The sequence below is a fragment of the Microtus pennsylvanicus genome, chromosome 11, assembly GCF_037038515.1.
Source record: "Microtus pennsylvanicus isolate mMicPen1 chromosome 11, mMicPen1.hap1, whole genome shotgun sequence".
Classification (NCBI taxonomy): Eukaryota; Metazoa; Chordata; class Mammalia; order Rodentia; family Cricetidae; genus Microtus; species Microtus pennsylvanicus.
In genome coordinates, this window is record NC_134589.1 from 7,694,885 (window position 1) to 7,722,638 (window position 27,754).

The following is a 27,754-nucleotide window of genomic DNA, read 5'->3' on the forward strand; positions in this document are numbered from 1 at the left end:
AATGACGGTTTCAAGTCATTCGACGTACAAGGTCTCATAGAATACCTGAGAGCTGGAACTCACGCTTGAAATCCTAGCATTCTAGAGGCTGAGACTGGAGGACAAGTTATCAGAATTCAAGGTCAGCTTGAGAAAGGGGTGGGGTATGGTCTGCGGTATGGAACCCCTAGGTTTCTCTGGTACAGTTCAGAGACCAAAAACAGCCACATGAGTTAGAAGGTGGGGGGCAGTCAGCGAGGCTCTCCTACCTGCATCTCCTGGGTCTGTGGAGCCCGTCACTGTTCAAGTCCCCAGAAGGCCTGGTGGGAAGGCTCCTACCGTGCCGTGGCTGCTGACTTCTAGGTCAGTCTGGGGTGGGCAGAGGGACTGGGAGGGAAGGGTATCTCTTGCTCCATTACCCCAATAGTTCCTTCTTACCCAAATCACTGAAGACAGGCTTCAGGCCAGAGTAGCCCTAATACTCTCAGAGGGTTCCCACGTGCCCCACCCTGCTCTTAACTCCTCATTAAACATGTCTCTCAGTAGTCTTAATGAGCCTGTCTGGGGACAGTGAGATACGGGTGACACTCTAATTATGCCTTTAATTGTTTCCCAGGGAGAGGATGCACAGGAAGCCCAGATTTCTGTCGACTCTGGAAAACTCCGCCAGAACTCAGCTCAAGAATTCCTTTCATTTCCTTAAATTTCCAGAGAGCCAAGCAGGGGCCCTGTCCAAGCTTCTTAGAGCCAGCGGGGCTGTTAGAGTGTGGGTGTGGGAGAGGCGGGGTCGAGACGGGAGCAGGGGCTGTAGGTGGAGGGGTCACCTGGTTCCCACACCCAGGGCAGGCGCACCCTGACCTCGTTTCCAGAGATGCGCCCAGGGCAAGTGGTGAAAGGGGCAGAGGTTGTCAATGATTTCCGATTCTATCTCTACACTATGGTGCAGCTTTGGCACAGCACGGCCTTGGTGGCTCCAAGGCTGCACTGAGCCTGAGGGGCTTGTTTTCTAGCAGCTCTGGAATAGGGAGGTCCTTACTGAGCATGAGGCTGAGCCCTGGCAAAGGATGCCATCTGGAAGTCTGCTCTCCAAGACAAATGGTGGAACGGGAAGGAGGCCATTTATCTTTGCTCCCTAAGTCCCGGGGCTTGCAGGATCCTGCATGATTCCTGGGGCCTGAGGACAGAGCAGTCCCATTCCAGGAACACACGAATAAACCCTGCACCACAGGCTCCACCCCATCCTGCAAGAGCAGCAGCACTCCCATTTTACAGAAAGGGCCAAGGAACAGAGAGGCCCAGTAACTGAGGGGGCCCCCAACTGGTAGGTAGCCGTGGAGAAGACAGAGCCTGCAGGGGCCTGCTCAAGCTGAGAGGCACAGGAGGCTTTGTCCCTCCAAGAGTCCTGAAGGTAGGGTGGCTGCAAGCAGGGAAAGAAGCTACCTTGAAACTCACTGAGGCCAGAAGCTCCTGGTTGACTGTAATGGTTCAATGGTCAACTTGAGGAGATCCAGAATCGCCTGGAAGAACCTCTGGGCGTGTGCATGTGTGTGTGTGTGTGTGTGTGTGTGTGTGTGTGTGTGTGTGAGACTGAGTTACTGGAGGTAGGAAGAGCCACCCACTATGGGTGGCACCATTCCCTGGGTTGCCCTCCTAGGCTGTATGAAAAGGAGAGAAATGAGTCGAGCCCCAGCACTCACTGCCCTTTCTCCTATGAACTGGGCATGATCAGTTGCTTCAAGCTCCTGCTTTTGCTAGAACTGAGACACTGACCAGTTCCCCACACCCTGAAATAAGACCCCAGGAAGGAGAGGCAGACACCAGGGGTGCTAGGAGGAAATTTTAATGTTTTCTTACTGCTTTATCAATGTCATGGAAAAAAAATACAAAGTTTAGAGTCTAGAAATGACCAGGTAGATTGGGAGGGGGCGTGTGCTGTTGGCCAGAGGCACAGGTCTGTGGCTCTGTCAAAGCCTACCTATGTAGGAGCACCAGTCAGGAGCCCAGTGAGTGTTCCAGGGTCAGGATCTGGGAGGACTTTGGAAGGAGAACAGCCCATGGCAGGCCACCACCCTCATCTGGCTAGAATCCTGCTGTAATTTAGCTTGCTCTCTCTCCAGATTCCTACTGGTGATACTAGACCAGGAGGTGGGCCAGCCTGTTCCCAGCACAGACACCCCTGGGGCTTAGGCCCCTGATTCTGCTTATGTTCTGGGTAGAGTTACAGGAACCGAGCAAACAGATTTCAGACAAGCAGTCAGGAGCCGTGGTGCATACCTGTAATTTCAGCTCCTAGGGTGAGGCTTTGCTCTGAGTTTGAGGCCATCTTGGGCTACAGAGACCATGTCTCAAAAAACAAACAAATAAAAACCCACTTTCCTTAACTTGGAATTCAAATTGAATACAGTCTTGCTAAGCCTGGCCCGTTGCCCACCCCAAATTGAAAGAGGTTGAGAAGAAAAGGAGACCCTGCCTCCTTCAGAGGAGGGCAGGGGGAGGGAACCACCTGGTCAAAACACAGCTCACACTTCGGGGAACAATGCATTATTTAACGGTCATATTCCAGAACTTTCCTACATAGTCCTCACTCAGCTGTTAACAGCTATGGAGGTGGGGTTCATGGACAAACACTGGTGGCGGCTGCCCCACACGGTTCAGCCTGGACGGGGTCTGTACACCCAGACTGGAGTAAGCTAACAGTCATTGTGCCACCAAGACAATCTTGCTAACAGGGTTACAGTCCCCTGGTAGGGGACTGACACTGCTCTAGTCCGGTTTAAACGTAAGAACAACCAACAAATGCACCCATAGGGCAGAGCAAGCCCTTCCTGCTCCTAGTGTCACCGAGGAAGGGCCCCTTCTTAAAAAACCAAGAAGCTGGGGTCCGGGGGAGTTCCTTCTGCCCCCCACCCTGTCCTGGCCCCTCGGAAGGACTGCGGTTAGTGTATTGCTTGAGGCTGTCCCCTGCTCCAGCTGAACCCTAAGAGCACCAGGCTTCCAGTGAGGAGCCAGGGGTGGAAGAAGATCCCGGACATGTGGCCACCCTACCTCCCTGGTCCCCAGGGTCCATGACCTTGGCGAGAAGGCCACACCCGGCTGCCCTGCCATCGCTATGGGAACACAGACTAACATCTGGCATCCATCTGAGGTCAGGCTGGAAGCAAGGGGCCCAGAGAGAGGAGAATGGATTCCTGCTGGGACACAGCTCTGTCCCAGGCTGCTGCGGTGGAGGAAGGACAGGTCAGAGTCAGGCCATCAGTACCCATGCTACCTCCCTGGCACCCCAGTCCCCGAGGTCCAGGGTCTACTCCAATATGAGGCTCTTAGCTGCACCTACATAGGAAGGTCAAAGGTCATCGTGAAGGCAGCAGCAGGGAGAAGATATAGCCCAGAGTTGTGGAAGCTACCGTCAGCTTTCTGTCCAGCTCAAACGCGGATCTCATCTTCCTCCTCCTCTTCATCCATGAAGGAGAATTCCTTGTCTGGCTGCCTTGGGGCAGCAGCCCGGGCCCTGTCTGGGCCTCGGAAAGCTGGGCTGCGCTCCTCCAGGACGCCTGAGGTGCAGCTGGACAGGGAGCTGCTGTCCCGGGTGGTATAGCTGCCCACGCTGCGTGCTGAGCTGGGGCTGGGGGCCGCTGCCGCCCACCCGTCATCCTCCAGAGCATGTGGGGGCAGCATGGAGGTCTGGTCCGAGCTGGCCTTGCTTTCCTGTCTTCCTATAGGAGGAGCTACCTCCAGCAAAGGGGGTGCCTGGACCATGCTGCCGGGGCCTTCATTGTCACGGTAACCACCACCTTCTTCCTCCTCCGGGTCCCACTCATCCTTGTCCATGATGCTGAGGACATCGCCCAGCATGGAGGGCCCCAGGTCAATGTGGAAGGACATGATGGACTCAGCATGTTTCAGCCCATAGCTGGCCTTGGGCACAACAGGTAGATCTGTCAGGTCTCCAAAGGCCTGCTCGTCAAGGAGTGGGTCAGGAGAGTGGGGGCCTGTGGCCCCATTCCGATGAGGACCCACCTCCCCCGAGCCAGTCTCCTGGCCACCATCTCCAGCATCTGCTTTCTTCACAGGGCTGGACGACAGGCTCTTGGGTAGCTTGCTGGAGCCCTTCTCAGTGGCTTCCTTCTCATTGAGCTGCGGCAGGGACATGGCATTCTTGACAAACAGTGCTGAGTCCCGCAGGGAGCCCAGCATATCTCTCTGCTCCCGGTCCCCTCTGGTCACGGACTGTGACCGTTTACTGCCCCGGAACTTGCGGGACAGGAGGCTGCGTTTGGAAGACGAGGAGGTGGAAGCCTGATCATCGAGGGACTCCCCATCAGCCTCACCTGCCTTGCTAGTGAGGAAGGAGGTATCCCCGAAGGCATCTCCAGCCCGGCCCACGTGCATGGTGTGGCGGAAGTCACCCAGAGGGGCACTGATCATCTCAGCTGTGAGGTCCACCCGGGAACGGCGCTTGGAGTGCACAGAGCTGGACACCAGCTGCTTGAGGATGGGCATTGTGCCGGCCGGGAGGGGAGGCGGACACTCCCAAGGTAACAGGCAGCTGTGGGGTGAGATCGGAAGTCCAGCAAGCGCAAAGGGTAGGCAGGGTAATCAGAGGGCTGTAAGCAGAGAACAGAAAGCAAAGGGTTAATATAGACGAGCCTCACGATGTCCACCCACCAAAGGACCACCATTTAACCCTTGACTTCTCATCAAAACTGCTGGAAAACTGCCAGTAGTGGCCTTCCTCCCCTACGCCTCCTAACACGAAAAGATATTTATAAACTGGGCGAGAGTTTGGTAGCAGAGACATATTTTTCTCTGACACCTGAGATGGAAATAATCTCCTCAAATTCCACATGGTCACCCCTATCCCTGCCTGAGCTGGACTGTTGTTTGAACAAACCACTTTAAATGGTAGTTACAATCCCAAAGGTACTAAAGCAAACAGGTTCCAGACAGCCAGTGGTGGACAGGAGCTTCCTGCTGTCTAACCTGGATCCCTGTGGAGTCGGTGGACACCTCAGCCTGAGTCAGAGAGAACAGAATGGCCAGGCCAGGCCCAAACCGAGCCTGTCACTTCCACACATGCGGGCGACTGGCCAGCCTCACTCTTTCTGAATCACAATTAGGGTGGGGAATGCAGGAACCCACAGAACCAGCTCCCTGACCTTCCTGCTCTTGTGGGGTGCCACATGCATGAAGATTCCTGCCTGTGACATCACTGTGAGGCCCCAAACTCTGCTAGAGACTCACTTTATCGCCCATCCCCTGGGGAGATGAAATTGGGGGAAATTCCCTCCTGGTTTCTTTATTGTTGAGGCTGGAGGGAGATGGGACTCTAGATGACTTTCTTTGGGGACATGCAGAGCCCTGGGTGACTAACTAGAAGTCCAGGGACAGCACAGGGGGATCTCAGGGCACAGCCTCTGGCAAGGAAAGCTTAGTGTCAAGGTCCCAAGCCAGGTCCTTTCTCCCCAGCAGAGTTGGGCCCCTGGCTGTCTGCCCCTTCCCTCCCTATCCCACTGACAGCTGGACAGCCAGGTCTTACTGGGGCCCACCTGTTGCACTGCAGGGCTCAGTGAGGCCTGGCAGGCTTGGGCTGCTCCCGCTGCCCCATGCCAGGCCACCCAGGCCACCTGTCCCTCCCTGACTGTTGCTTAACTGGTCTTCCTGCCTGCCCCATGCCTCTCACTCTTGTTCTTGCTTTCTTAGCTAAACAAACAAATGACCCCCCACCCCTACCCCCCCAAAACCCAACCACAATAACATCCCCCTCCCTGCAAACCTCCCAGGACTGTTTCTGCTGACTTCCAGATGTCACTGCCAGCCACCCACCCTTCCCTTGCGTTTGATACGAGGCATCCTCTTCCAACACCCTAACATCCGGAGCCCACAACAACCCTAAGTAGAGACAGTGCTGCTCCAGAAGGCCTCCATATCCAGAGTTAGTCCTCCAGGCCACCTGCTTCACGCAGCATTTTAAATGTCCCCCCTCCTGACAGGCACCTGTTACATCACTCTGTCCCTGCCGGCTGGACTCTAACCTTCCTGTCAGGCTAAGGCTTCCAGAGGGTTCTAACAGGTCCCGGTTCTAATTCCTGTCTAGCACCCGTGTGTCACACAGCTGGATTTCAACATTTAAAGTGGGGCCACCACCACCCCAACCTCATGCAGTCCTTCAGTATCTCTCCATCGGCCTTCATGTCAGCCCTTTCAGCCCACAGCACAGCCCCTGGGCGCCTTGCTTGACCTCTCTTTGCTCCCTGCATCTTCCTTCCCCTACGGTCTGTCATTCCAGTCAAACAGCCAGTCTGATCCCCCACCACCGAGAGCAACAGCCAAGCAATTAGACTGCCTGTCTCAGCAAATACCAAGAGGAACCAGGCACAACGGCAGGTAGATCTACTTACTATACAGGTGACCTGGGCCACCTTAGGGTCAGGGAGAACCCTGAGCAAATTCTGAGAAAAACTCTCTTTAGCCTAACAAAAAAAGGGCTGAAGAAATGGGTAAAATGCTTGCCACTCGAGTGTGAGGACCTGAGTCTGGAGCCTCAGAATCTGTGTAAAGCCAGATGTATCTGCATCCTTCCACCTACAGAGAGATGGCAGACAACGAATTCACAGACACATGGAGGCTCCCTAACCTGACCTAACAGTGGTTACCAAGAGACCTTGTCTCAAACAAGGTGGGAGATTAGGCGGGAGGTTCACACATGGACTGTGGTGTGATGTATGTGTCATATACATTTTTCTAAGTGTGTGGGGTGTATGTATATGTACAACATGCATACAGTGTCCCAGGGAGGCCATAAGAGGGTGTTGTATCCCCCGCAAATGGAGTAAGAGCTGGTACTAGAAACCAAGCTTGGGTCCTCTGGAAGAGCAGTGCTCTTAACTGCTGAGCCATCTCTCATCCCCACACCCCAATTAGGAAACAAAAAAAGGAAAAACAAAGGGAGGCATGGTCTCTGTCATTAAAATGTGACCCCGGCCACCCCTCTGGTTTCTCTGCTACCAGGTGAACAGAAGGTTCCTCACCCAGCGTGCTAGACTCCCACACTGCTGGAAGGGACACCAGACTCTTCCATCTTTCGGATGAGAAAGCAGGGTCACTGAGGTAGTGACTCAGCCTCAGCTGGGTTCACACCCCAATGAGCACTGCCAGCCTAGGGCGAGCACCTGCTAAGGCTTTCTTCTGATTCTGGGTACTGTACTAGAGCCCTGTTCGCTGCCCGCCACCAACGGAGTGCCCCCTACCACTTGCCCAGGAGGTCCGGGAAGGAGCCCGCTGCCTCTAAAAACAGACATTTTTCTATGATGGCCTAAGGATACATGGGGACAGTCAATTTTTTTAAATTGGGGGTGGTGTTGGCTGAGTAGTAGGTCATTTGCAGCACCCCGATCTCTTCTGTTAAGATACCAGCAGCCTCCACCACCATCCCAACCCCCCAGTCATGGCATCTGAAATGGCCAGGGCGCCTATTCCCTAATTCCCCGGGAGGCAAAAATGAAAATAAGAAACAGGAACGCAAGAGCCAGGGAGAGACAGGAGGGGCACCCACAATTGTATCGATTTGTGAAAGGCCACACTGTTAAGTCTAGGAACCCGTCCTCCTGCAAGCTTGGCCATACTGTGGTTTCCCATCTGAAGAGCTCAATAGGAAGAAAAGGTGGGGGAACCACAGGCTCGGCAGCCCAGGATCCTCCAGAGATGCTCACGCAGCCACCCAGAGGGACCAAGTATCCAGAGTGTAACAGTTAGAGGGAAGGAGGAAGCCTTCATCATCCCATTGACTGTCTCCTCCCCCAACACTGCTTTGCCAGTGGGGCTACAGAGAAAGGGAGAGAGAGTAGGGACACCTAATGAAAATCAGTGTGGCACTCCACGTCCATGCGTGCCATCCTAGGCCAGACCTAGAACCCCTTCTCTGCCTCCTGAAAAACAATGACAGGTCTGTGCGGTGCTATCTACCTCCTGTGATCTTGTTCACGAGACCAGGTACAGGTTGTGTGGCACGAGACAACGTTTTCCAAATCTAGCAAGAGATTCTCCTGTCACCCCGGTCGTAAGATGAGGCTCATCCTCCAGGGTCTCAGAGTTTGAGCACAGCAACAGACTTTAAGGTCAATGAAAACCTAACCTTGAAGTGTTGGTTTCAAGGGCCCAAGCAACAGCAAGTCCTCCAAGCTTCTAACAGACAATGTTTGGGACTTACGAGGTGGTCAGGGGCGTTGGGGGAAGCAGAGCTAGGAGGACCTGCCTGGGGCTGGCCCTGGAGGCCCTCCACCTCCCTTCTGAAAGGGATCAGACCGCAGGGGCTGTGGCTTTGGGAGGAGTGTTGCTAAACACCATGACTCAGCTCTGGGGAAGTGGCTAAAACTGGCTGTCCCATGAGACCAGGTGGATACCCCATCCCACCCGGAGGCCTCAACCCACTTTCCTGGGTAGACAAGGGAAACTGGCCAGCAGCTTGCAATGCTCCCTAATCTTCTTGAGCCTCCAAGGGCAAGACTTTCTAGAACTGGCACCTTCCCTAGGACACCAACAAGCCCATCCACCAACCCCACACACAGCCAGGACTCTGGGAACAAAGCACAGCCTTTGCTTGGACCTGTTGCCACCCTCTCTGGAGGGATGAACGGTGAAAAGTACCCTCCCAGACTGGCCAGCAGACTGACAAACACGTCAGGCAGCACCAATATGTCCCACTCTAAATGCCCAGGCAGGGACCTGTCCCTGGCATCCCAGTCCTAGGCAGGAACCAGAGCTATGCTCCTGACACAGGCAGGCAGGCTGGCCTCCCCCTCTGCAGCTGACCGGTGGCTCACCCCGTCAGTATACAGAGTTACACATGCTTCAACGCCCACCCACCACCACTGCCAAGGGCAGCCACGCCCTCTGTCCATCCTTTCCTGGTTTCCCTCTGACACCAGCTCCAGGCAATGTGACCAGAAAGAAGAGGACACTAAGCGTGGTAACTTTAGCCCCTCACTCAGATGGATTGGTTCTGAGAGGCTGCATCTGCCGTTCATGCATTTGCTCTCTCACTCACTCGCTGTGTTACTGCAGACCCCACAATACTGACATTTAGCCACCCCTCTGTGCTTGCAAGGGTTCCTTCTGCACCCGAAGACTGAGCCAACCACAGTCTGAAAACAGTTTGCAGGGGGAAAAATCTACAGGCACCAAACATGCACACATATCCTTTACTGTAAACAAGATTGTACAACTCTGTCAACCATTCCCACACGTTGTGTGTGCACAAGGAACCCAGAGCCTACTTGAAGGACATAGGAAGATGTACCCAGGTTATATGCAAACCATGCAATTTTAGACAAAGGACTCGAATATCTGAGATCTGGGTATCTGAGGGGATCCCAGGACCAATCACCCATGAATACTGAGGGATGACTGTATTCTTCCAGGCCCTGAAAACAGACGGCCCATTATCATTCCCAAGGCACACACAGATGGAGACTGGGGAGGGGTGTGTGTGCAACAGGGGGACTGGGTGATGTGAGGAAGTGTGGAAATGGGGACAAAGCGGAAGGGCCCACTAGGGAAGGGGTACTGTGAACTGAACCCTGAGCAGCCAGGAGGCAGCCTGTGAAACCTACATGGCATGTGCAAAGGCTCTGGGGTGGGAACATGCTTGTAGTATTTAAAGGGTAGAATGAAAACCCACGTGGTCAGAGGACAGGCCAGCTGAGTTTGGTCCTTGGTGTTGAATATAAACCACGGACCTTGGGAAGTTCCTGGTGGCATTAGACCTGGGGGTCGTGGAGGAGGGGGAAACAGAAATTCAGTCTGAATATTTTTTCTGGAGTTTAGGCATGGAGGAGGCAAGACATGAGAGTGGCTGGGGAGGACACCGGGGACACATCCTGGGAGGGTTTCAGAGTTGTGGCCAGGGCGGGTCAAAGGGCAGCCTCCAAGGGGACACCAGGGATCCTTTCCCAGAGCTGAGTCATGCCTTCTCTCACAGAGACAATGCTGTACCTGCCCCTAGGCATGTCTTAACTCTGTCCAAAGATGGAGTGTCCAAATTTCCAGTGCTTCTTTACATCTAAGGGGTAAGAAACCCAAGCTGCCGCAGGCAGCACCTCTAAGAAAGACCAATAGAGAAAGATCTGGTATTCTCCAGAACACTCACTAGCCTTTATGAAGTGAAGACAGGGAGAGGCCAGGGCTGGGCAGCTGAGGGACAGCAGAGCTGTAGGGGCTTTGCCACACACTGTTAAAGAGGAGGACTTCTAAGCGTTTGTGTGGTATTGTGGTTGCAGCAGATCCCGGTATCTCAAAGTCTGCTGTTTGTACAAGGAGCTTGGGCTGTACTTATTTAAGATACTCTCTGTCCTGAACAGCCCTGATTCCAAGAAATAAAAGCTGGGGATGAATCACGAACAATCACCATCATGACCCCACTTCCCACTCCATGACAAACATCTCTCTAAAATACCTGGGTTGGGTAAGGAATCAGGCTTTGAGAGATGGGAACATCATATTAAGGGACTCAGCCCAGACTACAGGTTGAAGTCTGTTTTAAATCCTCCTCCAGATTCCATCTGCTGAAACAGAGGCGCAAAATCAAAAGTGTGGAGGTACCATGTAAGAAACACCTACCTGATTGACTGATTGATTTATCGACTGATTTATTGATTGACTGATTGATTGAGACAAGGTCTCACTATGTAGCCCTGGCTGTCCTGGAACTCACCAGTAGACCAAGCTGGCCTTGAACTCAGAGATCTTCCTGCCTCTGCCCCACGCGTGCTATGGTGAAAGGCATGCACCATCACGCTCAGCTCCGCATAGGTTAAACTGCCAACCATGCAGTAACTACTAAGGTTTAGTTTTTTGTCCTTTAAGAAATAAAATCCATAGATGGACAGCCTTCTAAATCTGCAGAGTCCCCATTTGGGGACTCGATCAGAATACAAGTGCTCAGAACAGGCTGGGGTACACGTGTGTGGCAGAGATGGGTGAATCCTGGGAGATCCCTGGTCAGCCAGGTTTAGTGAGAACCTGCCTTGAAAAGTAAGGCGGGGGCTGGAGCGGTGGCTCAGTGGTCAACAGTGCTGGCGGGGATGGCTGGGTTGGATCTCCATCACCCACATGGTGGCTCCTAACTGTAACTCTAGTCCCAAGGGATTCAATCCCCTCCTCTGACCTCCACAGGTACCAGGTATGCATATGACAACATACATATCTGGACATAAAACACTTATATAAAAATAAATAAATTTAAAAACAGGTTTTATTTTTTTATTTATTTTTATTTTTTTTTTTGGTTTTTCGAGACAGGGTTTCCCTGTAGCTTTGGTGCCTGTCCCAGAACTAGCTCTTGTAGACCAGGCTGGCCTCGAACTCCCAGAGATCCGCCTGCCTCTGTGAGTGCTGGGATTAAAGGCGTGCGCCACCACCGCCCGGCTAAAAACAGGTTTTATAAGTAAAAGAAATGTGGAGGGAAAAAAAAATGTGGCGAACTGGAAAGATGGCTCAGCAGGAAAGCACCCGCTGCACAAACCTGACTTCCTGTGGCACAAACCTGACCTCCCGAATCCAATCCCTGCATCCACTGTGAAAAGTGTGTGCCCCTCCCCCACCCAAGCAATCATCAAATACAGACACATATACAAACTGGTATACTAATCATAAATAAAATTAAGTTTTTTAAAAGGTGGGGAAAGAGGGAAGGCATTCCGGCGTCCAGCTTGGCCTCCACAAGCATGCCCAGGTGAGCATACCCCTCCACTACACACATACATACTGAACACGGAGAACCCTGAACGATGTCACACAGCTATTTCCCTCCACTACACACGTACATACTGAACACGCAGAACCCTGAACGATGTCACACAGCTATTTCCCTCCACTACACACATACATACTGAACACGGAGAACCCTGAACGATGTCACACAGCTATTTCCCTCCACTACACACATACATACTGAACACGCAGAACCCTGAACGATGTCACACAGCTATCTTCACAGCCTCCACATCTCATTTGGTACTGTGGGAATCGAGAGCTTAGGCGCCCCGTGAGATCTCATGGAAGGGACTGGAGCATCTGTGGACTCTGGTATCCCAGGGGACCTGGAATCAATCCACTGTGGACACCAAAGGACAGCTGTGACGCTCCGCTAAGTTCTTCCCACACATGACTGGATTTTTGTCACGTAGCCCAGGAGTAGGGGTGGGTGCTAAAATGTCGCTCTCTGGGGCCACAGAGGGGGTGGGGTAAGGACAGGTGACTTGCCAAAGGTCACGGAGTTCGGGGACCCAGGTGGTAGGAGAACTCACGTCTCTGACAACCTGAAAGTTTCCCCCAAGTAACACTTGCAAATGAATCACCCCCCCCCCCAGGGAGATGTCAGACCTTCCTGTGTAGTCTACCAACTTGTCAATAGAGAGCCAGAAAAGGTGTATGTGGGGGGGGGGGACGTTTCCACAAGGCAGGGACAGTCATAGCACAGCATCCCAGGAACTGCTCACATCCTAACGACCTCAGGACCGGGTGGCCGAGGGGCACAACTGTCGGGGAGCTGAGGAGCAGAGGCCGGGAGCGGAAGTAATTCAGCCAACCCCACATCTGGAAACAGACCTCATGGAACTGTGTCAAAGGAGGAGAAAACCCCAAATGCACAAATATTCACCATCAAAGCCTTACTCACGAGAGGACAAGCAGGGAAGAACCAGATGCTTAGCAGTAAGGGGTGGGCGGGCTGAGAAAATGAGGAAGCATAAGGTTCGCGGAGTGTCACGAAACCATGAGAGGTGGGGGCAGGGGTGGGGTGCTTGTCCAGAGGCCACGCAGCCACATGAACAGTTCCCCAAACAGCAGGCAGTGGCACACAGAGGCGGGCATTTATCCATTCAACTGCTTGGATATGCAATCCCTGAAAAGGACTGGGCTCAACCCTTTGGAGAATAGGTTGGGCTCAAGAGGCGAACAGACTAAGGTTCTGTGTGGTGGTGCGTGCTTTTCATCCCAGCACTTGGGACGCAGGGGTTAGTAGCCCTCTGTGAGTCTGAGACCAGCCTGGTCTACACAGTGAGACCCTGTGTTTCCTGGTGGCCACTCACATGTGCATGCATGTGTTCACGCATGTGTGTCTGTGTGTGCACATGTGCACTATGGCACACTAGTAAAAGATGACTTACACAAGTCAGTTCTCTCCTTCCACGGTGTAGAACCCAGGTATGCAACAGGTTATCAGACTTGTGGGCAAGTGCCCTTACCTTCCAAACCACGCCCCCAGCCACACACACCCTTAACCATGGCTTCCAGGAATCAATCTCAGGTTCTTGTTCTACTTTACTGACTGAGCTATTTCCCCAGCCTCTCTTCCCCAAAAGTTCCCTTTAATGTGGTGAAACTGCTTATAATAATAATAATGATAATAATAATAATTTCCAAAGCATCAAAGCCTTAAGGAAAAGACTAATTTCAAAACAGTTTAAAACTCTTCTCCATTGTCAGGGCTCAGCATCTAGAGGGACAGCACCAAGGACCTGTGGCTCTGCACCTCAGCAGGTGCTCTCCCACTGACAACTGTCCCTCCCTCCTCCCCCAGGTCACCCCCAAGATTCATGCTTTCTGCTAAATGTCTAGGGGGTAAGAGTGGGCAATCTATGATATAAAGCTCTGGGTGCTGGAGAGATGGCACAGCAGGTTAAGAGCACTGCCAGCTCTTCTGGAGGACCCAGGTTCAATTCCCAGCACCCACACGGCTGTTCACAGGGGGTCTGACACTCTCTTCTGGGCTCTGCAGGCACTAGCTGCACTTACATGCTTGCAAGTAAAACAGCCATACACATAAAATAAAATAAAAGATATAAAGATTAAATAGGGGGGCTGCAGAGATGGCTCAGTGGTTGAGAGCACTGGCTGTTCTTCCAGAGGTCCTGAGTTCAATTCCCAGCACCCACATGGTGGCTCACAGCCATCTGTAATGAGATCTGGCACTCCCTTCTGGTCTGTAGGTATATATGCAGACAGAACACTGTATACATAATAAATAAATCTTTTTTTAAAAAAAAAGATTAAATAGACTTACTCCTAGATCTGCAAAGACTGATCACCTGTTCCCCCAACACACTTCCCACCCCCAGAAAGAGAACTCACTCCCCAGCAGCTGCTTCCTGGTGCTCAACCCTTTTTCTTGGCCAAGCAGGTGACCGGTAACCATGCCCACCCAACAGAGACTGGCCTCCAGCCAGCACCTCTAGAGGTCAATCCCCCACAGGACAGCCTGTCAAGAGACACTCCAGGCAGGTGAAAGCTGGGCTTTTGCTCCTCCCATAGTCCCAGCTTGGCCACCCCATGCTATGAGGCAACAGCGTGAGACAAGGGGAAACAGGAAAGGGCAGGGGTCACTCAAGGGTGAGGAGCACAAGGTGTTCCCTTCAACTGACCATGCACAGGAAAATTCTGGCTGTCAACTATTCCCCTTTACTGGATAGCTCTGTGTGTCTAGCACCAAGGCCAGGAGAACAGGCATGCAAGCTTCTGCACCTCAATACAACCATGCAGGAGGGTGAAATGATCACCCCTATTTTAAAGGAAGGGAATTTGAGGCTCGGGCAGGTCAAATGTCCTCACTCCCTCTCATAACTTCTGAACCAATCAATGGAAGGCCATCTCTGGCCGTCCTTGGCACACATACACTCAGAGGGGCTCAGGAGCATGGGCTTGCTTAGAGAACATGACTAGGATCAGAATCTGCTTTCCCAGCTCCCTGATTAGAGGTTTGCCCTAGGGATGGCTCAACTTCATGCCTCCCAAGGTCCTCCAGAGAAACCAGCAGAAAGGAACCATCAGAAGTCCAGGCCAGGTTTCCCCTGGGTACTTAGGAATGGGGTCAGCACAAGGTCTAGCTTCAAATTTTCCCAAGGAAGCCCCGATCCAAGGCTGATCTCAAGGAGAAAGGTCAGAATCCTGAGCCAAGGCAGTCCTTTAATCCTCACATCTAGGCGTCTACTCCACCTTTCCCAGAGGCCAGTCAAGCCAGGCTGACACTGCCCAAGCAGAGCCAGGGCACACATCCTGCTTCCTAGAGAGAAACATCCTGTCTTTGATGGCTCCTTCCGGGAGGGGAAAGTGATTGAGGCGCCACCATCACCCCATGCTCTCCACAGCTGCAACGGGATGCACATGGCCTGGCCATCTCTGCTTGCTGGGGTGAGGTAGCAGGATGCTGGAGCTGGGCGGCCGTAAGTCAGCCAGGGCAGGGACCACAGAGTGAATCAGGCAAGGAAAAAAGCAGTCTTCCATAGCAGAACATCTCCCCAGTTCCCATTTTCCACCACTTCTCTATGGGTGTGTGTGTGTGTGTATGTATGTATGTGTATAATTTTATATTAGTCGGGCGGTGGTGGCATATGCCTTGAATCTTTTAATTTTTAACATGCTTTTAATCAGAGTACTTGGAGGTAGAGGCAGGCAAACCTCTGAGTACAAGGCCAACCTGATCTACAGAGTGAGTTCCAGGACAGCCAGGGCTAACACAGAGAAACCCTGTCTCAAAAAACCAAAACTAAACAAACAAAAAAGATTTTATATTTACTTTTTTATGTGTACGTATCTGCATGCAATTTTTGCAGGTGTCCAGGGAACCCAGATCCTGGGGTTATAGGCAGTTGTGTAGCTCGTGATAGAGGTAATGTGAACTGAACCTGAATCCTCTGCAAGAGAAGAAAGTGCTCTTGGCCCCACGCCACCTCTTCACCCTCAGGTTATTAAACACTCCACACCTGACATCCAGTAGAGTGGCCACTGGCTTTGTGTGGTTGCTGAGCTGTTAAATACGCCATCCTGGAGGCTGGGGAGGCAGCTCTATGCAAGCATGAGCTCCTGAGTTCGGATTTGTGAGCGTCGACATAAACACTCTGGCAGAGTAGCACGTGCCTGTGATCCCAGCCCCAGGGAGGCAAGAAAGTTCCTGTGCCACGGGTGACAGACCCTATCTCAAAAGATAAAGTAGAAGGGCTAAACCAGGCAGTAGTGGCACCTTTAATCCCAGCTCTTAGGAGGTAGAGACAGGCCGGTCTCTAAGTTTGAGGTCAGCCTGGTCTACAAAATAAATTCCTAGACAGCCAAAGCTGTAACACAGAGAAACCCTGTCTTGAAAAAAAGAAAAAAAAGAAGGGCTAGACAGATGATTTAGGGGCTAAGAGGATGTAAAATTGCTCTTAGAAGAGACCTGGGTTTTGTTTGCGGCAACTACACCAGGATCTCACCCCTGCCTGTAATTCCAGCTCCAGGGGATTGGAGGGCTCCAGCCTCTGTGGGCACCTGCACTCCACATGTGCACATGTTCATGCACATACAGTTAAAATAAATACATTAAAAGCATAACGAAAACTTGACTTTAAAGCTCACATACTTCTGTGGGGTAGCACAGCTTTGGATAGTTCCCCCTCGTTACCCAGCTAGGACCTTGCACTGCAGACAGGGAATAAAGCCCACCATTGTTCCTTCTGGAATTGAAGGCGCTCCTGCGCTCGTAAATTACACGCCACTTCAAATGCAGTCCTGATGCCCCCAGTGTCCGTCCAGCCAGTCTCTCATAAATGTTTTATTCTTTGGTTAGACTCTGTAACTTCCATTTTTCCCTAAAAATGCCAGCTTGAATTTATTTCTGTAAGATTGCTGGGAAAAAAAAAATCAGTTCTTTTTCTTATTGTCCTTCTGTTTTCAGGATGCTGTGCCATGGTACAGTTCCAGCAACACAGGGTGACGGTGCCCAACGTTCGGCACCCGCGCCTTCCCTTTGTTTGTCTCAGTCTCTAGCTCCTGTTTTGCTTTATGTTTATGTTTATGAGATGGGTTCTCTGGGTAGCCCTGGCTGTTCTGGAACTCATAGACCAGGCTGGCCTACCTCGGCCTCCCTGGCGCTGGGATTAAAGGCGTGTGCCACCACTGCCGAGCTTCTGTTTCCTCTTTGAGACAGGGTCTCGCTATGTGGCCCCAACTGTCCTGGAACTTGCTACACAGACAGTTTGACCTCAGACTTTCAGCTATCCTCCTGCCTCTGCCTCCCAACTGCTGTAATGAATGGCAAGCATGCATCACACCAGGCTTTCACTGAACTCAAACTAAAATGCAAACACAACCTCTCCTTCCAAACCTGAGGTCTGCATTTCTCTTGTTACTAAGAATGACTGTTTTTTTTTTAAACAAAACAAAACAAAAAAACTGTAGCATTGTAGCTCATACCTTCTCTAATGGAAATTGCTCACTGAAGCTTTTTGCCCGTTCCATTATTGGCAGGAGGGGCTTCCCATTTTCCAGTGGACTTGCCTGGTTCTTTAAATCTTAGACATAGTCTGCAAATATTTTGGCTAACTTATCATATGCCTGTTTACATTATGGTGATTTACGCTTTGCCAAGTGCCTCATTTGTATGTGGTCCAAGCTGCTCCCTGTCTTCTGGCTTTCATCTCACCAATCAAAGGCTTCTCCTCCCAAGAGAGAACAAAGCGAGAGTATGGGCAAAGGCAGTGCAAACTAACTAGTCATAGGAGACAGAACAACCCCCACCAAAAAGTGCGGGAAAGTGCAGACGGCTGTGACCTCTACAGAGTCACAAAAAAGGGGACACAAAGACCAGCAACAGACAAGTGCCAGGCCTGGAGCTACCGGCGTGGGAGCCCAGCTCCTCAGTCTAAGACAGGAGGGACGCAAGTTCAAGTATAGCACATGATTTATGCCGTAAACTAAGGGTAAACCTAGGCAATGTAGGCCAGAGCCTCTTTCAACATTAAGTCGGGGTTACAGCTCAATGGTAGAATGCTCACCTGGACCCTGTTCACACACATGCGCGCGCACACACACGCACAGAGGTAATAAATAGTATTATATAAAATATAACATAAATAACAACAAAAACAAGCAGGAGCAACCAAGTTAGCGAGGTCAGTGGTTCACATCCATAATCTCTGCACTGAGGAGGTGAAGTGCGTGAGGAAAATTGAGGTAGCGTGCGTTGATGGGAGTTCTAGCCTAGCCTGAGGCACAGAGCAGGATGTTATCTGGTTTGTTTGTTCTTTAAAAACAAATCTGGGTATGGTGGCAGATCTTTGTGACTTGGTAACAACCTGGTCTATCTGGTGAGTTCCAGGCCAGCCAGGTCTTCACAAACAAACAAACAAAACAAAACAAAACAACACAGAAAAAGGGCTGGAGACAGCTCAGTGTCCCCATGATATCCTAAACCTAGTTACCCAATATGGTAGCCACCAGCCAGGAGGGGCCACCAAGTGCTTAAGCTGTGGCTAGTATGACTTGGGAAACAAATTCTTAACATCTAATTCAAATTATTTTAAATGTTAAGTCAGACTTTTGGTTCTTTTACAGGAAAACTTCAGCGTGTTGGGAAAACCTGAGTGTGTGGCTGTTACTGTAAATTTTCTGAAATCCAAACACTAATCAAATATTTATAAAGTTTGGCATCCAGACTACAGTACACAGTGTGAGAGACAGGACGGATCCTCAAGCTTTTCTATCCCCCTCCCCCCACAGGGTTTTTCTGTGTAATAGCCTTGGCTGTCCTGGAGCTTACTTTGTAGACCAGATCCGCCTGCCTCTGCCTCCTGAGTGCACCACCACTGTCCAGGGGAAGCTTTTTTATCTTAAAGAACATAAAATATACCACAGGTGTATGTATTTATTTGAGATGGGTCTTATGTAGCCGGGGCTGGCCTAGAACACACTATGTAGAACAGCCTGCCTCTGTCTTCCAAGTCCTGGAATAAAGGTGCACTTCACTATGTCCACTGACTTTTTTATTTGTGTGTGTGTGTGTGTGTGTGTGTGTGTGTGTGTGTGTGTGTATGTGTGTTGAGCCACTTCCCCAGCCCCACCATTTCAAATTTTCAACAAATGCACGGAAATGGTAATATTTTGAGTTGCTGGGTTAATTTAAAAATTCATCTTTTTTTTTATTTTTTAAAAAAAGTAGGCTGGGCAGTGGTGGTGCATGCCTTTAATCCCAGCATTCTGGAGGCAGAGGCAGATTTGCCTAGATCTCTATATGTTTGAGGCCAGCCTGGTATATAACGCAAGTTCCAGGACAGCCAGGCTACACAGAGAAACCCTGGCTCAGCAAATGTTTATAGAAAGTTAAAGTTACGTGTATGCCTGGCCTTCTATTCCTTCACTGGGGGAAGTGGGACTGGCATTCAGAAGTGGGCACAGAAGCCAGGGCCTCACACATGTTCAGCATGTGTCCTACCACTGAGTCACCCTCGGTTCCCAGTGTTATGTTCCTAGTAACAGCACTGTCCTACAGTTACTGCCATTGTCACCTTCTCCAGTGGATTGACAGAGATTCTTCATCATCTCCAACATACAGATATTCCTGCCTGCCCCCAGCCCTGGGGTCCTGGCATTATAGATGTCCGCTACCACGTCCCACTCAAATCTGCAATCCTTAACATGTATAAGGATATACAACTCCAAGACCTGAGCCAGGCTGAGAAGTCTGGGAAACACAACCTGGCAGGGTTATCAGCCCTGTACTTGTGAGAAAGGAGGGATTGCCGTCTACTTTGGAATCAGGAGTCGTCTGGAATGATGCCTCCCAATGTTGGTCCAATCGTCGGACATCTCAGATGTGAGATGTCACCTAGACTCAGGGAAACAGCCAGATCTTGCACCAGGGGGTCCTCTCCCCAGCGTACAGGTCGCAAGAAGTGCGAGGTAGACCAGCCCCTCCAGGCCCTAGATGCACTGTTCTCATTAAACTGTTTTTGGTACTTAAGCCCCTTGTGCTGGGCATCTGCGATACCAAATACCACAGTTCAACAACCGAGTCTCCATCCCATAGACAAGAAAGCTGAGGCTTAGAGAGTCCATTTAAGTCACCCTAGCCACACAGCTCCTAAAGATGGAGCTGAGAGGAGAATCAAGACAACTCTGGTGTTTTCCAATCTGGTATAAAGCATATTGGAGGTTGGGGGGGACTCTCATGGTTGGGCCCCAGGTCTTGAAGAAGTGGTGGGGACTACAGGTGCTGAACACCCAGAGGAAGCCCAGAGCTCCACAGTTTCCTGTTAAAAATCTCCCCAGATCAACAAGATAAAGGCATTTGTCACCAAGCTTGATGGTCAGCATGGTGGGAGGAGAGAACCGAGCACATGACAGTGCCCTCTGACCTCCACAGCATCACATGCCTCACCCCCATTCGTGTGTATGTGTGTGTGTGTGTGTGTGTGTGTGTGTGAATATCTCAATATCTCAGAAGTCAGAGACAGCTCAGTAAGAGTATTTGGTACTCTTGCGGAGAGCCAGAGTCTGGTTCCCAGCAAGCAAATGGAGGTGTCCAAGTCTAAGTCCAAGGAATCTGGCTCCCACTGCAGGCAATTCACACACGGTGAACATTCATACATGCAGGCCAACACTCATATACATAAATAAAAATTCTTTAAAAAAATATCACCAAGGCTGGTGAGATGGCTCAGTGGTTAAGAGCACCAGCTGCTCTTCCAGAGGACCTGGGTTCAAATCCCAGCATCCACATGGCAGCTCGCAGCTGTCTGTAACTCCAGTTACAGATAATATGACATTGTTATATCAATGTGCATAAAATAAAGTTAAAAAAAGTTTTTATTTATTTTTTTTAAATCACCAGTTTGGGTACCTCATTTTCTACCATTCCAGAGAAAGCTGATTAATCCTGAGAAACAGACGGTAGGACAGGGGGTGCACCTTCCGGGAGCCCTTGTGAGCTGGGCTCTAGTCTCTGCCCCGTATCCACCTCTATCCTCATTCCAGAACTCTCTGCCTTGAACCAGGGGAAGGAAGCCAGTGGGGTGGGGGTGGGGTGAAGGAAAAGGCTTCTCTCACCCATGGCCTGGGAATGTGGACTGCCCACAAGGGAAGAGAAAAGGAGCCAGAGCCTGCGAGGGACCGGAAACTGACCAAGGAGCCAAGCCACCGCACAACCAGTGCCCCACGACATCCGGCGGCTTCACTTGTTTACACTTCCCTTCCTGGAAACGTGGGCTTCCAGGAGTCTGCCACCACCAGTGAGGGAACAGGAAAGGGTGTCCGGTGGGGAAGTGAGCTGTCCCTATGCAGGACAAGCTGCCCGGGCCTAGAAGTGGTCCTCCTGCTGGTGGCAGCGCTTCTGTTCCCAATCTCATCTCAGAAGGAAGCCACCGCACTTGAAACCAGATCCGCCCCAGGCCTGGCTCACTTTCACTTCGTCTCCTGGGAAGTGGTACTCAGCTGAGTGGAGACTTCACATCTCCTAGGAAGTGGTACTGGGCCGAGTGGAGGACACAAGGGCACTGTGGGATCTCCAGGGAAACCCCCAGGAGGGATGGCCCATCTTCCACTCCTGATTTTGGAGCTGGGGCTAAATGGGTCAAGGGCCAGAATCCCCAGGTCATAATCTGGCTCACCACACCGAGCTTGCTATCTGTGCCTCAGTTTCCTCATTATCTTTCAAAGCCACCTACCTACATTAAGGTGAAGATGTAACAGGCTTATCACATGGAGTATTCAGCACAGCACTGGGCAAGAGGCGACATGAAGACGACACTGAGATGTGCTTTGTCTACAGGTGTTGGGGAGACATCAGCATGCTCGCTGACACAGGACCCTCGGTCAGCCCTGGGCACACACCTACCCAACAGGTCCCAGGGTGCCACATGAAACTGACCCCTAAAGCCGGGCTACAGAGTCCATCCTCACTGCCACCCAGTAGCCGGGGCGGGGTCGTGAGGCAACCCTGCCTGTGGCTTTAGCCTCTCCTCTTCTTCACCTTTGACCTTTGCTGATGCAAGATGGAGAGGGCCTGCTCTTCTCAGGCAGAACTCCGTCTCCCTCTGATTTCAGTTCAGTAAGGATGGTGAGACCTCTCTTTCTTCCCTAGGATAAGGGTAAGGGAGAGACCACACCAGAATCTGGGAGACCTGGATGCCACCAACAACAATACAGACTTCAAAAGAGAAGATTGCCAAACCCCTGGAGAGAGCAGTTCCTCCCCAGTCCTCCACACAGGGTACCACTAGTCTCTGCTCCTTCCAAGCTCTTCTTCTCCAAGCCTTAATCTCCAGGGACAGAGTGGGACAAGAGCAGAGGGTCCCTCTCTGAAGCTTTGGGGTCTGGGAAACATTCTGAAGAAAGGAGGGGGTTATAAGAGAATGGGAGGCTTGGAGGGATGCTTGCAACGCAGAGAGGAAGCGGTGGGCCGGGGAGAAGTTGGGACATAAGACCCGCTTTCTTGTCTCATCTTGGAAGATCGAAAACTGGGGTCTCTAGACTGAGTTCAGCTACTAAATGGAGACAGAAGAAAGGAGAACCCAGAGACAGCGGGGAGTGGGGTGATTTCAGCTGGCATCATCTGCCACCTTGAGAACCAAGCAGCCGTGACTGAGCACCAAGACATACAATGGTCTCTCTTGCCCTGGCCCTAGGATTAAGGGGGAGAACACTAGGTGTGCATACATGACACCCCCAAACTGTTTACACCTCACACTGAAAAAGGAGATCCTACCTCACCAGTCTCAGGTAGAGGAGGCTCTGCTTGCCAGCATGCCAGCATGCCAGCACTGTCCTCCTGGCACTGAGCCGGAGGAGCAAGCTAGCGATGCCTGGGGTGCAGGGAAGGGCTCCAGTGTTCCTCCACTGGAAGGAAGCCCAAGGCTCCAGAAGGCCCACTTTAAAGCCGGGGCTTCACCAGGAGTAGGAATGTGGGAAGCTAATGGCTGAACTTTCTCCACCAGGCAAGTAGGCAGGGCTACTTTTAGCCATTCTCCTGTCCCTCCCTGAATGACTGTCCTAGGCCCTGCCCAGACTCTGGCTGACATGGGCTGAGCCTTCGTGAGGCACTGCAGAAGCTGGAGTCAGCAGTCAAAAAGACTTCTGCTAAACTACTGCTCAACGTGTTCCCTGGCCCAGGGACTTGGTCCTTTCTCCCAAGGCTGAGGAAAAGCCTCTAGACATTAGGTCAGAAGCCCTAAGCATAGCTCCGGTCCATGCTCAACTCCCAGGGTGAGATTGCTCAACCCCTCTCCACTCCCCAGCCTTATCGCTGGCATCAATCCAGCTCCTCTGTTCTTCTGAGGGACAGACTCCTCCCTCCCCCCAACAGGGGCAAGCGCCTAAGTGTCTGTGGGATGTCCTAACCAGAACAGCTGGAGTTGCTACTCCAGGGTCATCCAGGATGCTGGCTGTGGACCTCCCTCCTCTGCCAGTTCCATCCAAACTTCAAGGAAATGGGGAGGCAGGGAAACCAGGAGGAAGAGAAGGAGACAGAGACACCAACATCAGACACCTCACCTGCCACAGCTGGGCACAGCCTATCCTGGTCATAGAAATCAGTTGGGGAAGGGGGTGGTCCTGAACCAGAGGCAACCCAAGGGCCTTCTGGAAAAGATCTGAAAGGAGGGTCTGGGATTCCTTTTACAGGTCAACATCATAGCACACCCCCCACCCCCGGGGACCACTGGAGGTTGCTTGCAACTTCCTGCTCCGAAGTTTAGATTGTCAGTTTCAAGAGACCATTGGGCACACATAGGCTTGGAACAAGAAGAGAGAGCCAGCTTGTGTGAGAAACAAACCAAGGGAGAAAGGAGGACTTAAAAAAAAGACAGAAGCCCCAGAAAATGGAAGAAACGCTCAAAGGAGTGGCTTGAGTGTATAGGACAATGAACACCAAGTGAGCAAGGGACCCTGTGAACGCGGAGAAGTTACCATGAGGGCAGACATCCCTAAATCACCATTGCTTGGGAGCAGACTCACTTTAGCACACCAGCTCCCCAAATCCCTCCATAGGCAGGTCCCCAGGACCCCCGAGAAGCTCCCCTCCATGTCTCCCGATGTTCCCCAAGGTGGGAAATCATTGAGGGGCAAAGTCCCAGTTCCGAGGAGATAAACCCATTAATCAGTAGACACATACCGGCCGCTGCCCAGAGCTGGTAGCACATGGCAACACACGCAGCACAGTCCCAGCTACCCAACACGGACTGCAACTCCTAGGCCTCTAGTGGATGCCCCATTATTGCCAACTGCCCTTGGGCTGCCCAGAAGCCTGGCTCGGCTCCAGCACAACCCGGCCTCCTTCCCAAGTTCTGGGAGAAACCTGTAGCCCGCAGCAGAGTTCCCCCTGCTGTGGGCCCTGTCCTTTGTTCTTTAAAATTCACTTCACCCCACTGGTGGTCCCCTCCTCCAGCCTGGCCTCAGAAAAGGGCGGGAGGAGCTGCTGCAGGCGTTACTGAAATCCCAGACAGGGCAAAGAAGTTGCATGGCAGAGCCCCCCTGCCAGGGGCCTCTCATTGTTTATGTTCCCCAGGTCTCTGGTCCAGATGGCTGCTGGGGGTAAGGAGGGAAGTACCCCATCCTCTCCTGAAAGATTAGACAAGGGGCTTCAAAGAGACGCCCACAAGGGCTCTTTGCCCATTTCACTGCTCGACTACCTGAGCAAGGAATGGAAGCTGTGGGCCAGAGAGGGACGTGGGAGCCGGTCAGATTGCAAGAGGTGAGCGTGTTGGAGGGGGGGAAAAGTTCCCAGCCAAGAAGAAAAGAGAAAGCATTGTATTTCCTCTTCATTCTCCCTGGGAGAAAAAGAAAACTTCCGAAGCCCAGGCCGCAGTATTTCATTGGGCAAACACAAGGAACCTGGTTTGAGTTAACAGAGAGGGAGCGCCCCTCCCCCCTCAGGCACACACTCACGCAAGTCCCACCGTCTTCTCCCAGGAAGCTCAACAGCCATCCACCCCTCCAGTCTGGGGCACTCACCTACAGCAGCCAGAGGACCCCTTAACAGTCAGAGGCAGTTCCTGCAGGCGACACCACAGACATAGGAGGGCAGATTTGTTCCCCCGGCTGGGGGCGCTCCAGGAATGGGGAGGAGCCAGAGACCAGGATCACTGCTCCAACGTCCCGAGCAAGCGGTTAAATCATTAACCGACCGCTACCTACCCGCCCCTGAACAAGCCTCGAGCACGGTGCTCGGGGAGCAGCCGGCGCGCGCGCGGGGCCCCAGCGTAAAGCCTCGTCCGGGGTTGCAAATGGGGTGGCCAGCTCGGGCAGCTCCACCCTGCCGCCAGGAGCCTGCGCCTCTTGCGGCCTTGGCCTCCAAGTCTTCCGAGGGAGGCGGGCGGGGCGGGGGAGGGAAGGGCTTGTGCGGGCCGGGAGGGGGGGGGAGTATTTGTTCGCTAGGCTATTGCCTTCCAGACGGCTCCTGCCCTCCTTCTCCCGGGCCGGGCGACACCGGGTGGCGCCTACTGCGGCGTGTGTACAAGCCGGAGAGCGCGAGTACACCTCTCTGCCACTACACAGGAACTCGGCTGTTATTCATGGAGAAGTCTGTGCGAACACGCCCCCCTCGGGGTGACCGCGATTATTGTGTGCCAGGCCCACGGCAACACACACCCCATTCCTGCGCGAGGGGGTGGACCTTTAAAACCTTCCCACTCACCCCACCCGGAGCAGCTCCAGTGGCCAGATTGGCGAGTCTTGGCGACGCTGAGCCCTGTTGTCACCCCTTCCTTCGCACATTGCGATTTTCTGGGACACGGTGTGTGGCGTATGGCTCTGGGTCCAGGACACCCAAGATGCCCCTGGCCAGCCATGCCTACCAACGCTGGGCGCAGAGGTGTGTGTGCGCGCGCCCTGCTCTTCGTCTCCCCATCCCCGGGGTCTTTCTATCCTCTCCACGCGACCAAGGATCTCGAGCCAATCCAGGCCTCACACGGTTGCAGGACCACAAACGGGTGCCCATCGCCTACCTCGGTCCCCAGCTCCCCGAGCGCGGGCCGGACACAGCTGTGCACTCCCCTCTGTGTGCTTGGCGCCTCGGCAGGGCTGACGACCCATGGCAGCGCGGGCGTTTGTTTCCTCTGGCTCCCGGGCTCCGGGTGTGCTAGGCTCTGGGACACTCCCCTCCCTGGCTCCTCCCAGCCCTCCCTCCCTCACCCCTCCGCGCTTACGTCACGCCGCAGCAGCAGCCAATGGCTGTCCCGGAACTCAGCCTGACTGCTCGGCCTCCCAGGTTCAAACCCAAAAGCCTTAGACTCCCCCCCAGCTCCTTGTGGGGTAGCTGGAGCTGGTCCTGCTGTGAGGAGTCGCCCCCACCCCACGGCCCCCGTGCTCTGGGGCGGAACCAGACTTGGACTCCGCAGAACCAGGAGCGCATCCCCTCCCCAGAGCCCAAGAGAAGGCCCTCTCTGGGCTCTTCCAGTTTTGAACAATGGTAAGGAATCTACTCCCCACCCTGCCCAGGAGGCATCCCTCGCGCCCCCACCAACTCCAGCTACCCACTTCTGGGCCAGAGACTCTGGGGACACGAGCAGGAGCGTGGGCTCCGTGACTTCTGTGAATTCCGTCTCAATCTGGAACGCGGGAGGATTAGGCCAGCCCGAGTCCATACCCGGATTGGGCAGTGGTAAATTTTCAGCGTGGTGAACTGGCTTTGATCGCTCTGCCTGGCGACCACGAGCATCGTCAGTACCCTCTCTCAGGGAACCTCCTGGAATTCACTCCCGAGTTCTCCGACCCGATCCTTTGAGAAGCAGCCACCATCGAGCTCTCTTCTTTGTAGAGGAAGTTCCAGCTACGAATCATCATTGAAAGAAATAAATTCGACGTTAGGCCGAAGTTTCCTAACTATTTAAAGGAAGTGGGCGTGGAAGCGTTGGAGGCCCCATCCTCCACTCCCCCAGCGTTGACTCATAGTCCCTCAAGCTCCTTCTGCGTCCTCTGGAAACCCTGCCTTCTCAGGATCGCGCCTCCTTTTCCAGTCTGTCCGAAAAAACTTTTCTCGTGTGAAAATCAAATCCATAAACTGGGTGCCTGGTCTAGGGGGCTAGCTCCTGCGGCAGAGCACGAGGCTAGCTCACTGCGGTCAAGCCTCAGAACCAACTACCGACAACTAAGAGACAAAAGTTAGACACACACACACACACACACACACACACACACACACACACACACACACACACGCCCAAAGCAGTTAGGGAACGGAATAGCCCTGGGGTTCTGACCCTGACTGGGTGACCCGGGGGAATTTATAGCTCCTCCCCCTATCTCGACTACCCCTGTGTGGGTGGGTCCCTTCCTAACTTCACCTGGAGGTAGTCGAGGAGAAACCTGGTGTAGGTACCGAGCAGTTTCCGCGGATTCATAGGGCTGTCACAATCTGGGTCAGAGGCGGCTGTAGCGGGCGCTCTAGGACAAACTAGTTGGATAGGATTGGGGTTACCCCTGGCTTAACATTCCAACTCTGGCCCCCCAAGCCTTCCTATCTGTAAAATGGGTACAACACCCCCAAATGTTAACACTCCCCTGATGAGAGAGCCGGCAGATGCAGTTTCTTGATGGCCCTCCCACAGATGCTGCACCCCAGTGTTTCCCTGCTGGGCGCCTCCCTGTACTGCTTGAGTCCTAGGACTTTTTCACCTTCTTTCTTATTTGTTCCATAAATGCTTTTCTGGTTTTCTTTGAGACTTCTCCCTCACCCTCATCTCTTATTTCATGTTCAGTAAATCATTTGGGAATGCCGACCTGCCTCAAGAGAAAGCTAGCCGCCCCAGTAAGGGAAGGGGTACATTATCCCCTCCTCCCTACAGAAAATTAGGTTCTTTTCCTGCGGGTGAGGTCGGGAGTGAATGCTATCCCTAGGTCATCCTGGAGCAGGCTCCATCCCCAGCAGATGGCCAGGCTCCCAGGCTCCTTCTTCTCAAGTGGCAGATTTCCCCCTTAATCCTGGGTTTCCCTTCCTTCTTTTAGTACCTTTGAAATTCCTTCTCCTTTTCTTAAAATG

At 52.6% G+C, this 27,754-nt stretch overlaps 1 protein-coding gene across 5 annotated transcripts; it reads right to left on the minus strand.

The window, feature by feature from the left end:
• Positions 1-1,803: 1,803 nt before the first annotated feature.
• On the minus strand, positions 1,804-26,668 carry Cdc42ep4 (CDC42 effector protein 4). Of its 5 annotated transcripts, none has more exons than XM_075990011.1 (2): positions 26,254-26,668; positions 1,804-4,583 (listed from the first exon to the last, which is right to left on the minus strand). In XM_075990011.1, exon 2 carries the CDS (start codon positions 4,477-4,479, stop codon positions 3,403-3,405), a length of 1,077 nt encoding a protein of 358 aa, XP_075846126.1. In that variant the 5' UTR covers positions 4,480-4,583; positions 26,254-26,668; the 3' UTR covers positions 1,804-3,402. The 5 variants fall into 5 exon arrangements, with proteins under 5 accessions (XP_075846126.1, XP_075846127.1, XP_075846125.1 ...); XM_075990012.1 differs by having other exon boundaries at positions 26,363-26,578; XM_075990010.1 differs by having other exon boundaries at positions 26,250-26,388.
• Between the last annotated feature and the right edge of the window lie 1,086 nt (positions 26,669-27,754).